Here is a 13,761-nt window from a genome sequence, read left to right as displayed (position 1 = left end):
AGTATATGTTTAGTTTATTTATATGCATGTTGTAATTCCTTCGTTTCAATGCCTACCTGTAGCCATATGTTATATACAATAGGTCTAACCTATCAGAACCAGTGGATGCGAGTATACAAGATGGGCTAATAAGATGAAAACAGCAAGTAAGTCTGTCAGTCAGTACTGCTTTGTCCATTAAGGGACATTTATGAATCACACAAGTAACACTGACAAGTACACACAGCAATACAAAACAGTACATCTTGTTTTGACATGATGTAATGATAATTTACATGATGTAAATCGTATTAAACAGTAATAATACAGTGCATAGGCAGCAATAGACTAGAATGCTGTATCAGGAATCGGAGTAGATAAATACAAAACAGCTGAACACAGCTATAAACAGATAGAAAATAGTATACTATTATATAACTCCAAAACTATAAAGGTAATATATTTATAAAATGTGTTCTCTCTCCAGATTGGATAAAATTTGTATCCAGACATGAAAATGTATTTTCTGTTCTGTTTCCTAAAGAGCTGGGGGAGACCCGTTACCGAACAATTACTCTAATGATTGCTATTTAACACTTACACACCCTTTAATGGCAACTTCCTCAATATTGAACACTTACACACCCTTTAATGGCAACTTCCTCAATCTGTGACTTTAGTCTTTTAATGCTAAATGTATTAACTAAATGCACTTTACATGGGGGAAAAAATAGGAATACTTGTGCAAATAAAATAACACTTGTGTACAGTTGATGAACAATGGAAAAATAAAAACATGCGATTCATATGTACAAATGAGCTCGGTTCACAATAATAGTTTTTATTGTTGACAGTGGCTTGTCATAATTGGCTGATGGTCTTGGAACCCGTTTCTCGAGTTTTATCCCCTGCTTCTGCAGTGTTCTCTGCTTGACGTACTCGAATAGCTCTCTTGAAGATTTTCTGGAATGCAGGGCTGGAGAGGTAGTAAACAATAGGATCCAACGTGCTGTTGAGATAGGTCAGGGTGATGGTAATGTAAAATGCTGTGTCCAGATCCTCCAGCTCATCACAATCATCAGAGTCAAGCCTTTGACTCTTGATCCAGGCCAGTAGCTCTGTAATGTTACTTGGGAGGAAGCAGATAATGAAGACGACCACCACAACCATTATGAACCACAGAGCCTTTTTGATCTTGGCATTTTGACCCAGCTGTCTCCTTCTCAGATGACCAATGATTTGGAATGTGCAGTAGAGTATTACAGCCAGTGGAAGCCAGAAGGAAAGTAAAAATTCAGATCTATGCCAGATCAGAATAGGATTGGACTCACCCTCTTGCAACTCACCCTCAACCTCAGCAGTAAAGCTCTCACAGTGAATTGTGTTGTTTCTTGGTATAGCCAGGAGATGAGCAGTCATTGAGATGGTGACCACCCACAACCCAAATGCACAGCATACTGCTTTGCAGATACTTAAAGAATTGATGGGATGGTGGGGATGCACCACACGCATATACCTGTCCACAGCAACAGTCATTAAGAACATGATACTTCCAGTGCGGTTCATTGCCAACATGAAGAGAGAAATGTTGCAGAAAGTATCTCCAAACATCCACTTCATCCCAGAGAAGTAGTAGCTTGCACGGAAAGGCAGAACTACAATGAGCAGGAAGTCAGCCAGGGCCAGGTTGAATATGATGACAGTGCTGCTCTTCCAAGGTTTCAGATGGAAACAGAAGATCCAGAGAGCCAGGCCATTACCGATGACACCCAGAATAAACTCAGTGATTAGTACTGGAGGTAGCAGTTGGATGAGCAAAGTTCCATTGAAAAGGCAGTGCATTTTCACATACAATATGTCTTGGTTTGTTGGATACAGGTCCACGAAATAAGCAAATTCTTATTGCAAGCACGCTTATAAGAGGTGGCACTTGCTGAAAAGAGAAGCACTGTGGTTTGAAGGATGACTCTTTTGGTCAGGTCACAGGAACCGAAACCCACCCACCGTGTGTTAGCAGCAGTCATATAGAAAATGACGGACAGATGTGACTGGCACTGCACTGTAATGAATAAAATAAATGGATAATTAAACACTGTTACATACAACACCACCACCAGTCATTGTGCTCTTTTTCCTAATATAAGACAGAGGTTTTATTATACGTGTTGTATTGTTCAATTTAATAACTCGATACTCGCCATACCCACCATGTTCACGTATCCCCCAAAGTTTTAAATTGTGGGCAATGTTAAGACAGATAGTCAGTGGGAGTGTCTATATAAATGTGAATTCCTGCAAATGAAGGGTGCGTTCGGAAATTACGCACCGGAGCACACTCGCCTATTAGTTTGTATTGGCCAGTGCGCTCAGTGCTGTATTTTCGAGTGTTCTTGTGCAATTTTCTGTAGTGGTCCCAGTCAACTCAAAGCAAACGGGGATGCAAGCGTCAGTGTGCCTAATATGCGTGGGTCGGGTTTTTTCATAACCCGCCCCACAAAACACTCACTAGCCTACTACTTGCGTTCGGAAATTGCGCACCGGAGCGCACTCGCCAATTAGTTTGTACTGGCCAGCGCGCTCAGAGCAGTGGCTCTGGCTCAGAGATGTCGCTTGCCAAACAATAACTAAATAAAGTGGCCGTGAGTGAACTGCTGCGCGACACCGTGCGTAGGCCTACGTAACACAGTATAAACAAATTAATATGTTTTGGCCTTTACATCTCACTCAACTTTAATATGCAAAACCTACAGCTTTTGTTTAGTTTTGTTAATGTTATACATGAATAATGGCGCAAGGGAGGTTGATTACTTGCCTTAGTTGCCTGCAATGTGTGTCACCAACTTTCGCCACTAACACTTTATCCATTGCAGACAGACAGTCACTGTGTTCGGGTTTTGACGGGTTTTATTATCGTCAATTGGGTCCGGCTTGGTTCAGATTCTATCACTTCGAGACCCCGGTTCTGTTTATCATAACACCCGAGCGTACCACCCGTACGCAGCGCTGATTAGGTGACGCAGCTGTGTAAAGCTTCATTTGTGCTTCGCCGTATGGCGCTGTTGTTGCATATCGAAAATAGCAGACATACAAGCTCACAACGCGGCGCGTTGCGACGTGTTGTGAGCTTGTAGGTCTGATATTTTCGATATGCAACACCATGGTACGAAGAATAGGCTGATCGAGGACAATTTTTTTTTTATATATATATATATATATATATATATATATATATATATATATATATATATATATATATATATATATATATATATAAATAAAACATCCAACATGGACCCCCAAACAGTCAGGGGCCCCATGAGATCTCCTCAAATTATTATTTAAAAAATATATATAAATAAACAGCTTTCCAATCCATTCGAGGCCCTTACAAAACATACAACATGGGCCCCCAAACAGTCAGGAGGGGGGCCCATGAGATCTCCTCAAATTATTATTTAAAAACATATATAAATAAACAGCTTTCCAATCCATTTGAGGCCCTTAAAAAACATACAACATGGGCCCCCAAACAGTCAGGAGGGGGCCCCATGAGATCTCCTCAAATTGTTATTTAAAAAATATATATAAATAAACAGCTTTCCAATCCATTCGAGGCCCTTAAAAAACATACAACAGGGGCCCCCAAACATTCAGGGCCCCCAAACATTCAGGAGGGGGCCCCATGAGATCTCCTCAAATTATTATTTAAAAAATATACATAAATAAACAGCTTTCCAATCCATTCGAGGCCCTTAAAAAACATACAACATGGGCCCCCAAACAGTCAGGAGGGGGCCCCATGACTGACCAATTTTTTTTTTAATGCCACGACAACACCGCTTCACCAGGGCCCCCTACTTTTGAAAGTTTGAAACTCTCTCCAATTCAATTCAAAAGGAGTCTTATTTGCATGAGAGAACATATTGTAGTGTCGCGATAATCTCCCACAACTTCCTCCATTGACCTAGGAAGTTTCTTTGGCGCAGGCCAGGGGTTTGTTGGCTGGATCGGTGAACCATGGGTCATGGTTCAATTCTAACTTGAAGTGCTGCAGTTCTCAGTATTGTGTGTGAGAAGTTTGAAACTCTCTCTCTAATTCAATTCACAGGAGCCTTATTGGCATGAGAGTACTGTTTGGATATCATGCCACAACTTCCTCAATTGAGGAGAGTAGTGTCTTTGGTGAAGGGGGTTGTTAGCTGGACTGGAGAGCTGTGAGTCATGAGTTCTATACCTGCTTGGGGTGCGTGCTACTATTCTCAGGCTCAGCCAAAATAGCATTATGTTTACATTGTCAAAGCAAAAGTGGAACAAAACAAACAAAACAATGAATGTACAAATAAATGTTAACTTTGAGTATGGTTTTAGCATGTAACTAATTACAATGTGAAGTCTGTCTGTCTGTCTGTCCATATGTCCACACCACACACACACACACACACACACACACACACACACAGTGTGTGAGGCACAGCAGCAGCAGGCTGTTGGGAATGAACCCACGCTGACATTCGTTGTCAGATCATGATAAAAACTTTAAATGATTATGATGGTTATACTACTTTATCCAAATAATAATAGGCTTAAATGATAAAATAGCCTATTAACAGCATTTTCCCAGCCGGCCACCTTTGTTTTTAATTAATGGCCAATTAAACATTTTCATGGTCAATAGACCAATTATTTGTTTACCAACATTGAGATGCACAGGTGACTGTTTCATGCAATCAATTCTCAACCTGTTGTTTCGGGGTGCGCTGGTTTCAGCACACCCCAACCCCCTCGTGTGTGTTGGCTAGTGCTGCACGCCCTTGCAAGACCTGACAGAATGGGTTTGACGCTTGCGCAGTATGACGCTTGCAACCAGTGTGACGTCGTCTGTTAAGGGGTCTATGGCCGGTAAATACCGGCCCACGGAAACACTTGTTATTATTCTTTGTCTTATAAGACAAAACAAGAGCATGTGATTTTTTGCGTGTGAGAGTGGTGCCCACTACATCCGCAGCCCGCATAATTGCCTCTGAAATCTTGACTCATCATACGCCCGCCCCGTGGGTTGACCCACCACGGGACCTGCGGGTAACGGGTCGGCCCGCGCATCAATAGTGCCAACGCATCTGAAGAGCTGGGGCAGTCAGCTAATGGCCCAGGCAGTTTCATGACCCAGACTGGAAATAACTATATTTAAACATGAATAATCCCATCTAATAGGGTGACCAGACGTCCCAAATTGAATAGAAATAGAATTGAAAGTCTGTTTCATTGTCAAATTTATGTCATTTTAAAGCCACTGTGGCTGTAAAATTATATACAGTACAATGGGAATCCAGTCAACTAACTATAGGGTTTATAGGCAACTTCCTCATGCTCTAAATTGTGTATTCAATTCCCTTTAGCACAGGAAACCCAATGACATGGCATAATTTGATGCAAACATTTCTGATAAATTCTCTTTTAGCAGAGGAAACCAGCTGAAACTGCATCGGGTTTATGAGAAATGACATACTTTACATTTCTAGGAATGCTTTGAAGAACTAGTTACTTTTAGGTTGGCTGTTCTTTTTCCTTCCCTAAAATGCAATTGGCCACACACTGTTGTCTCCAAAGAAGGAAACCTATCACAGTTCGCACTCTCCACTGGGGTCTACATCATGGGTATTCAACAGGGGGTCCGTGACCCCTGGGCGGTCCTTAGAGTCACTGCAGGGGGGGCCACCCTTTTTTCTTTCTGATACTTTTTTTGTTTTGTTTTAAATGTCTGAAAATGTCTGCTACTTTTGAGTGTTACTTGCAAAATGTCCCATAATGTAAACCACACTTCACACCCACATATGTCTGAGAAATGTTTACATTTCCTTCTTCTGCTGCATGTTTTTAAGTGTTGCATAGCGAGGGCTGACAACTTAATTTGCTATTTTCATGCCTTTTATACTCTGGTTTTAACAAGAAACATGGCGGCCATGCTCAACTAAAACGACCTAACCTACAGACATTGTATTGAATGAGAGCAGGGTGGAGAGCAACTGTGGTTCAGCAGACCGATATTTAAATAAGAGAATTTCTCTTATTTGTGTGTGGTCATCACAGTGATGGAAGCTCACTTAGTGCATAGTCCTATTTATAGGTTATTAATTTCATCATGCGTCTCGCTAGCCAATCACAGTGCTGAATAGAGTCAGCCAATCACAGTACAGCTAGGGGTGTAATAATGTAGGGGTGTACTAATGTATGAGCCAATCACAGTACAGCGAAGGGTGTACTAATGAGGTGTCCCAAACCCACTTATAGGGGCGGTTACACCTCCCAAAAATAAGAATATACAGTATGGGGTCCCTGCTAAGGGGTCCTTGGCCACGAAAAACGTTGAAGACCCTTGTTCTACATAAAAGCAGTAAGTCATCCAGGCACGCAAACCCATCCATATATCCACCACTTTTTTCAGTTCTTGTTTCAACTCAAAACAAAACAAAACACGGTAATGGCGGCAGCAGGAGAAGAACGAGCTGATCAGCAGCTGAAGCAGCCTGACAAACCTCCAAGAACACCTTTTTTGAGGTTTGTCAGGCTGATTCAGCCCATGGCCTTATCTGAAGTCCATGTTATGAAAAACACACAGAGACATAAATAAACACACATTTTCAAATGCTTACCGAAGACAAACTACATCACTTACAAGGTTCTATAAATTAATTGTGAAAATATTACAGCATTGATGTAATGCATACTCAAGTACTGGGGTTGAGTACTTTGTCCACCACTGATGGTATATGCCCATACCCTGTAAATCGGCATGCCCATAAATGGGCATATTGGTTGAATTTACGGTTCTGGACAACTGGATATCCATATATATATGCCCATACATGGACATCGAGATCTCTGTCATAAAAAAGTGTGACTCCTTGCTCTCATTCAAAACCTCTCTAAAAGAGTACTTACAGGAGGCTGCAATTCGTAACTGGCCCCTGTAAAAAGTCTAAGCTTATCACCAGGCATGGCAGATGGCAACGGTTGCTAAGCTAAGATTTAACAAATCGCTATTGGGGGGTGGGGCTTTGTAATCGGTCTATTCAATGCTAGTAAATGTATACATCTTTACAAATTGTTTTTAAAAAACAGTGAAATGTGGGCTACATTAAATATAGGTAACAGTTAAGGTAAGTAAGAGCTATGAATGAATAACAAAAAAAAACTAATTTCAAATCCTAATAATGGGAAACATTTATTCTTGTCTTATATTTACAATGGAAAGAGTGGCAGTGGCTCAGGAGGTAGAGCAGCCGCTTGGGGAAAGGAAGGTTCCCGGATCGATCTCCGGTTCACCCTGTGTTAGTGTCAAAGTGTCACTGAACCCAAAACGTTCAGTTGATGAACAGGCTGGTACTTCTCATGGTTCCTCCGCCGTCAGTGTGTGAATGTGTGTATGAAAGGGTGAATGTAATGCACATTGTAAAGAGGCTCTATATAAATGCACCATTTACCATTTTAATATGCAAATATTAAACAATATTATCACAAACAAATACAAGTAAAGTAGCGAAGTAGTTCATCCCAAAACATCATTTTCTAAGTACCATACTGCTGCAGTCCTACTTGAAGTACTTTGTCTTCAGCACCTTATGCTGCTGCCCATTTTGGTTGATGAATGTCAAAACTGTGTCCTTGATCTGGGGAGGTAGCAATGCACAAAATACAGGTTTTGATCAGTACAACAGTGTAACGACAAAATTGTTTCAAACAAAATGGTCAAATCAACCTACAGTAGTTTAATTTAAGTTGGTTTAAACGCATTGTGATTGTATTAAGAAGCATATGCTGGAGAAAAAAAGAAAGATGGGTGAGAGAGACGTCAAGAGTTACATTTTCAACACATGGGTTTTAGTTGGCATAACAGACATTCAGTATGTAGTAAGTATGATCTGGATAATGGGTCTGCTACCGTAACCCTATTTAACACTGGGCGGACGCAACGTTCTGCCTGGTCCAGAGACTAATGACCAATTGTGACTCTTGCCCAAAGCTATAGCATTTTTTTTTTTTTTTTTTTTATCTGCTGTGTTCTCTTATAATGCGTTCTGTTTTTATGACTGCTGTAATTTTCATGGAGATTGAATTTCCCCTCATGGGATCAATAAAGGTCTTTCCATCTATACATCTATAATTGCAACTCAGCACAACAGTATTGATGTTATTAATTCTATTTAACAAAAGTAATCTAACAAGGTCATTTAGAAACATTCTTTCTAACACTATCTCAATGCATAATTCAGAGAAAAGTAATGCAAGATGCAATGACAGTATCTAACCTGCAATGGAATTCCAGCCAACTCCCCACTGTTCATAAGCTCTTCTACTTGCTTCAGTATAGTCTCAGGGTTAGAGCGAGAAAGGAAACCCTGCAAAAAGGGATGAATGTCAACATAAACAGTGGAACAAAACCAAAATACAGCCACAGGGATGTGTCTTTCTGCAAGGAAACACCAGCACAATAATATAGTTGCTGATAGAGGGAAATGAGGGCTAAAATATGTATATACACATACATACAGTATGTATAAAAAAAAATAGGATAAAAGTTACCTAGTTTCCCTTTAAGAATAAAACTCAAAGCAGAAGAATTATGAATGAATAATTAAATAAAACAGGAATATAATATGTATTTCTACATATTATATTCACTACAACAATCACAGGCAATATTTGACATCAGAGTATAAACAGCTAATGTTTATTATCTAAATACATGATTTAAAATCCAACTGAGACAAGTTCAATGCAGAGCATTCTATTCACGCTACAATGCTAAAACAGTGCAATGATTTTTGTCATGTAAATTTAAATAGCGGTTAAACTGCTTTTCACACGGGAAGCAACTGACTGATGTCTAGTAATTCATTGTCAATGAGTGGCGAGCGTTCCGGTAGGTGGAGGCGGAAATTGGCCAAATAATCTGTTAATCAGTCACCTGGATCTGCTGTTCCTTTTTCCCGGCACAGGGGATGAGGAGGAGAGATCCCAGTGCGAAGGCTGACAGACCAAACTGGGCAAAGCGGTTGGCAATTCCTATCAGGTCCAGATTCAAGAGGAACGGACACCTGTCGAAACAAAGACCAAGACAGGCAACATTACCCATGATGCAGGTCACCGCTGTCCCATGAACCCTTTCATTTATCCAGTCACATGTCCACCATGTCTGGAATGACCGGCAACAAGAACATTTTCAATAGAGCTTACTTGAGAAGAAGAGCAAAAGTCCTGTGGAGGGTGGCCTGTTGATCGGGACTCAATGGAACAGATGCTATGACAATCAAAGAAATAACAGCAAGCACGTCAGTTATTTTCACACATTATACATTTAAAGATTGAACTGCAATAGAGGCTGGTGACCGTTACGATGTGATACCTGAGACAAAGGGGGCCAGTATCATGCTCCTCCAGGTACGGGAAAAACAGGAGATCTGTGTGGACAATGAAAGAGATTATTCAATGTTTTATCCAATTCACTTAGTTATAAAATGCTGTAAACTAACTGGGTTTTATTTCCTCTCTCCATGTGTGTGAATAATAAATGTGAATTGTGAATACATTTACATTTTGAGAAGGACTGACTGCTTCCGTGTTACAGACAATGCTGATGCATACCTGGGCAGGTTTGCATCAGCTGAATGTAATTCCATCCTAAATTAGGCTACAAGGGCTTATAGCTCCTAGTTAGTTTGTAACCAGTGAGTTACTAAATGATGTTGCACCATGATGAGTAGTGCATAGACCGTTTCATCAATTCAAAGTCATTGTGTGTCATCTGTCTACATCCTGCATATTGGTTCCTCTATGAGGAGTTCAGCACTACAGTGCACCCTGCTGCCTGATTCTTGATGACTATGCCTTGTAATTTGTCTTTTTCTTCTTTTGTGCCGTTTTTGTGTTTTTATTTCTTTATTGCACTGCTGCTCCCCTTGTAAACTTGTATTATTTTGTATTGTTCTTATTGAACTTTTTTTTTAATAATGATTTATTTATTGACAATGTACAACGTACACATCATTATCACATTTCTTCTTCTTTTTTTTTTTTTGTAAACAAGACATAATAAAAAATACAAAAAATAAAGGAAAAGACACAATACACAAAAACAAAACAGAAATAAGACAAAAATACAAAAACAGTCCTCCCATGTCCTCCCCCCACCCCTTTCCCAGAATGGTACACTACTCAACACTCAACATTCTCTTATTTTCCTTTTTTTTTCCTTTTCACAACACCTTTCAGACAGTATCAAATATCATAAAGCAAACAAAAAATAATAATAAAAACCAGAGGAGATAGAAAAATCAGCTGTTAGGAGATAGTGATGGAAGAACTTCAAAGAAATTACCCCAGATTTTCTGATATATTGCAGGTTTTCTTCTTACATTATACAATATCTTTTCTGGTGTGCAATAGGATGAGAGTTCATTTAACCAGTGTCTCTGTGAAGGTGAATTTTCGGATTTCCAATTAACTAGGATGACTTTCTTCGCGGCTGTACTGGCGAGCGACACGAAATATTTTTTATTAAAATTTATATTGAGCGGATTGACGTCCCCCAGTAACCATATTCTTGGGTCATGTGGAATGTCAGATTCCACGATCTCCGAGACACTGGACAAGATGAACTTCCAATAATCATCTAGGTGTGGGCAGCTCCACAACATATGAACCAAATTACCTTCTGATACTTTACATCTTTGGCACAGAGGGGAAATATTCCCATCCATCTTATGCAATCTGAGTGGGGTAAAGTAAGTTCTATGGAAAATGTTAAATTGCATCTGTCTATGTTTTGTTGAAATCAACACTCTCTGGGACCTCTCTAAAATGTTTTGCCAATCCACATCATCATAAGTGCATCCCAAGTCTGTCTCCCATTTATGTTTAAAAGTCATTGCATTATAAATTGGCAGATTTTTGTTTAGAATACTATAAATGGAGGATGTTAGACCTTTGGTGGAGGTAACAAGTGTACTAGCCATGTGATCCTCCAAAGGGGATTTATTTGGGATATTTGGAAAGTCTGTAGATTTTTCTCGAATCCAATGTCTAATTTGGAGATATTTAAATAGGTCATGTCTGGGCAGGTTAAATTTGGACGACAATTGTTGAAAGTTTGACAATATATCGTTTTTGTATAGATCCCCCACAGTTCTGATTCCATTATTGACCCATCTCTTCAATGTACCATCAGCTATGGGGCAGAGTCCTGCAACGGGCCGGGTACCCGCGGATAACCGACGGGTACCCGCGTTTGACGGATGAAAACGGGTGAAAATGTTACTTTTATAAGATCACGGGTACGGGGACGGGCGGTACTGAACTAATCGCGGGCGGGTATCATTTTATTGTGAAAATCAGAGAGCACTGTTTCCGCCCAAACAACGTAACTTGTATAACTTAACAGCACAACCGCATGGAGCATGCTGGACAGTTATCTTAACTCACAAAAACACATTGAACATCCTGTTAAACCTTCAAATTAAAAGTATATGATGACATAAACAACGACACATGTTTGCTGCGTAGATGCGCGTTCGCGCGTGGCTTAAGCTCGCTCCTCCGTCTTCACTTGCTTTCTGTACAAACCTGACCACTGAATGTAGCACTGTTGTTGAAGGCTGCTATCTTTTTCAACGCACTTTTCAATAGGATTTACATTTTACACGGGTAAACGGGCGGACAACGGGTCGTTTATTTGACGGGCGGGGCGGGTCTGGTTTGTATTTTGAAATTATCACGGGTGACGGGTCGGTCTACGGATCTGAGTATTGACGGGCGGGGCGGGCGCGGGTTCTCAAAATTGGACCCGTGCAGGACTCTGCTATGGGGTATGGAATATTAGGGTTTTCCCATAAAGGTGTCAATCTCATCAGAGATGTATCTTTTCCTAATAATTTATGGGACTCCTGCCATGCTTCAAAAGCGCTCAATATTATAGGATTCTTTGTAATTTTGGAGAGGGTTTTCTTTGAGCCCAAAAAGGGAACGATCTTCAGAGGGGTTAGACCAAGCTCTACCTGTTCAATATGCAGCCACCTGACCTCACCAACCTCAGGGTGTAACCACGTCCATAAAGGGCGGAACTGCGAAGCCAAATAGTAATATCTAAAATTAGGGAGATTTAGGCCTCCCTTATTATAGGGGGCTTGGAGTGTGCTTAATTTGACACGTGGAGTTTTGTTCTGCCACAAAAAGGAGGAAATGGGTTTGTTGAGATCACTAAAAAATCCTTTGGAAACAGACAATGGGATGCACTGAAACAGATAGATAAATTTTGGCAACACATTCATCTTAATCGTATTCACTCGACCAATTAGGGACAAAGGCAAATCAGTCCATCTTTGAACATCGATCTTAACTCTCTCCAATAGTCTTAAATAATTGTCTTTAAAAACCTTATCACGCTCTTTTCTAATATTTATACCCAGATACTTGAAACCACTAGGACACGTTTTAAGTGGATCAATAAGTTCTCTGACATTTGTATCCTGTGCATTTAAAGGAAGAACCTCACTCTTAGTTAGATTTATTTTATAACCCGAAGCTGCGCTATACTCCTGTAAACACTGGAACAGTGGAGGGACTGAATCGGCCAAATCAGTCAAGTAAATCAATACATCATCAGCATACATGGACAGTTTATGTTCAGCTGTACCAAATTTAACACCAGAAATAGCTTCATTGGCTCTAATTGCAAGGGCAAACGGTTCAATGGCGATCGTAAACAACATGGGAGAGACGCAGCAACCCTGCCTGACTCCTCTAGAGAGCAAGAAGGGGTCCGACAGATGCCCATTGGTAAGAATTTGAGCCCTTGGCGCATTGAAAAAGGTCTTAATATATTTTATCATTTTTTCTCCAAAGTTCATTCCCTCAAGAGTCTGAAACAGGAAGCTAGGTTCAATTCTATCAAAACATTTTTCCGCATCCATTGATATTATTAATGTGGGCTCCTTTGTCCTTTGAGCAGCATCTATTATATGGAACAAGCGGCGAACATTATCTGACCCTTGCCTCCCCTTGACAAATCCTGTTTGGTCAGGATGGATTATTTTTGGCAAGACCAGTTCCAATCTGGTTGCGACCATTTTAGAGATTATCTTGTAGTCTGCGTTTAAAAGACTTAGGGGTCTGTAGGAGCCACATTTTTGTCTATCTTTGTCAGGTTTGGGTAATAATGTTATAGTTGCCAATTCCAGAGTTGGTGGGAGGGCTTGACTGTCCAGTGCTTCCTTAATCATATTTGTCAATGGGGGTAATAATTTATCTGAAAATGATTTAAAATATTCAATTGGAAAACCGTCTGGTCCAGGGGCTTTATTATTTTGCAGAGAGTTAATGGCCAGGAGAACCTCCTCCTCAGTTACATCAGCATCTAGCCATTCTTTATCCTCAGGATTGATCTGAGGAAGAGGTACGCCCTCCAGGAAACGCTCTGCAGCAGCATTAATGGTGCCATGGTCAGATTTATATAATGTTTCGTAAAAGAGTTTAAATTCAGCATTAATCTCTGTTGAACCAGTCAGAACACTGCCCTCTTCGTTAACAATGGAGTGAATAATCCTGTCTGCATCCTCCTTTTTAATTTGCCATGCTAGAAGCTTACTTGTTTTATTTCCATATTCATAATAGTGATAGTTGGTCCTAGCCAAAGCAGCCTCCGCCTTATTAGTGCACAAATTATTGTATTGAATCCGTTTTGAGGTCAAAGTATTAAAAACGTCCACTCTATTAGTTTGAGAATGTTGC

At 40.3% G+C, this 13,761-nt stretch overlaps 2 protein-coding genes across 5 annotated transcripts in view; both read right to left on the bottom strand.

Moving 5' to 3' along the window:
- Positions 1-299: 299 nt before the first annotated feature.
- On the bottom strand, positions 300-1,821 carry LOC308088788 (hydroxycarboxylic acid receptor 2-like; the record flags this gene model as incomplete). The annotated part of the gene is made up of 1 exon (XM_080433370.1): positions 300-1,821. One exon carries the CDS (start codon positions 1,819-1,821, stop codon positions 841-843), a length of 981 nt encoding a protein of 326 aa, XP_080289496.1. The 3' UTR covers positions 300-840.
- Positions 1,822-7,217: 5,396 nt separating this feature from the next.
- The window catches only part of kntc1 (kinetochore associated 1), a 38,494-nt gene continuing 31,950 nt past the window's right edge, over positions 7,218-13,761 (bottom strand). For 3 of the 4 annotated variants that reach the window (XM_080432134.1, XM_080432132.1, XM_080432135.1), the window contains 5 exons: positions 9,383-9,437; positions 9,214-9,277; positions 8,945-9,074; positions 8,286-8,375; positions 7,407-7,646 (listed from right to left, as the gene is read on the bottom strand). In XM_080432134.1, coding sequence (XP_080288260.1) covers positions 7,569-7,646; positions 8,286-8,375; positions 8,945-9,074; positions 9,214-9,277; positions 9,383-9,437 — 417 coding nt within the window. In that variant the 3' untranslated portion in view covers positions 7,407-7,568. The other variant, XM_080432133.1, reaches the window with a different exon arrangement.

This window comes from Gymnoscopelus braueri (genome assembly GCF_963280865.1).
Source record: "Gymnoscopelus braueri genome assembly, chromosome: 7".
NCBI classification, from domain to species: domain Eukaryota; kingdom Metazoa; phylum Chordata; class Actinopteri; order Myctophiformes; family Myctophidae; genus Gymnoscopelus; species Gymnoscopelus braueri.
The sequence above is the reverse complement of the archived record's forward strand: the minus strand, read 5'-3'. Positions and strand labels throughout refer to the sequence as shown.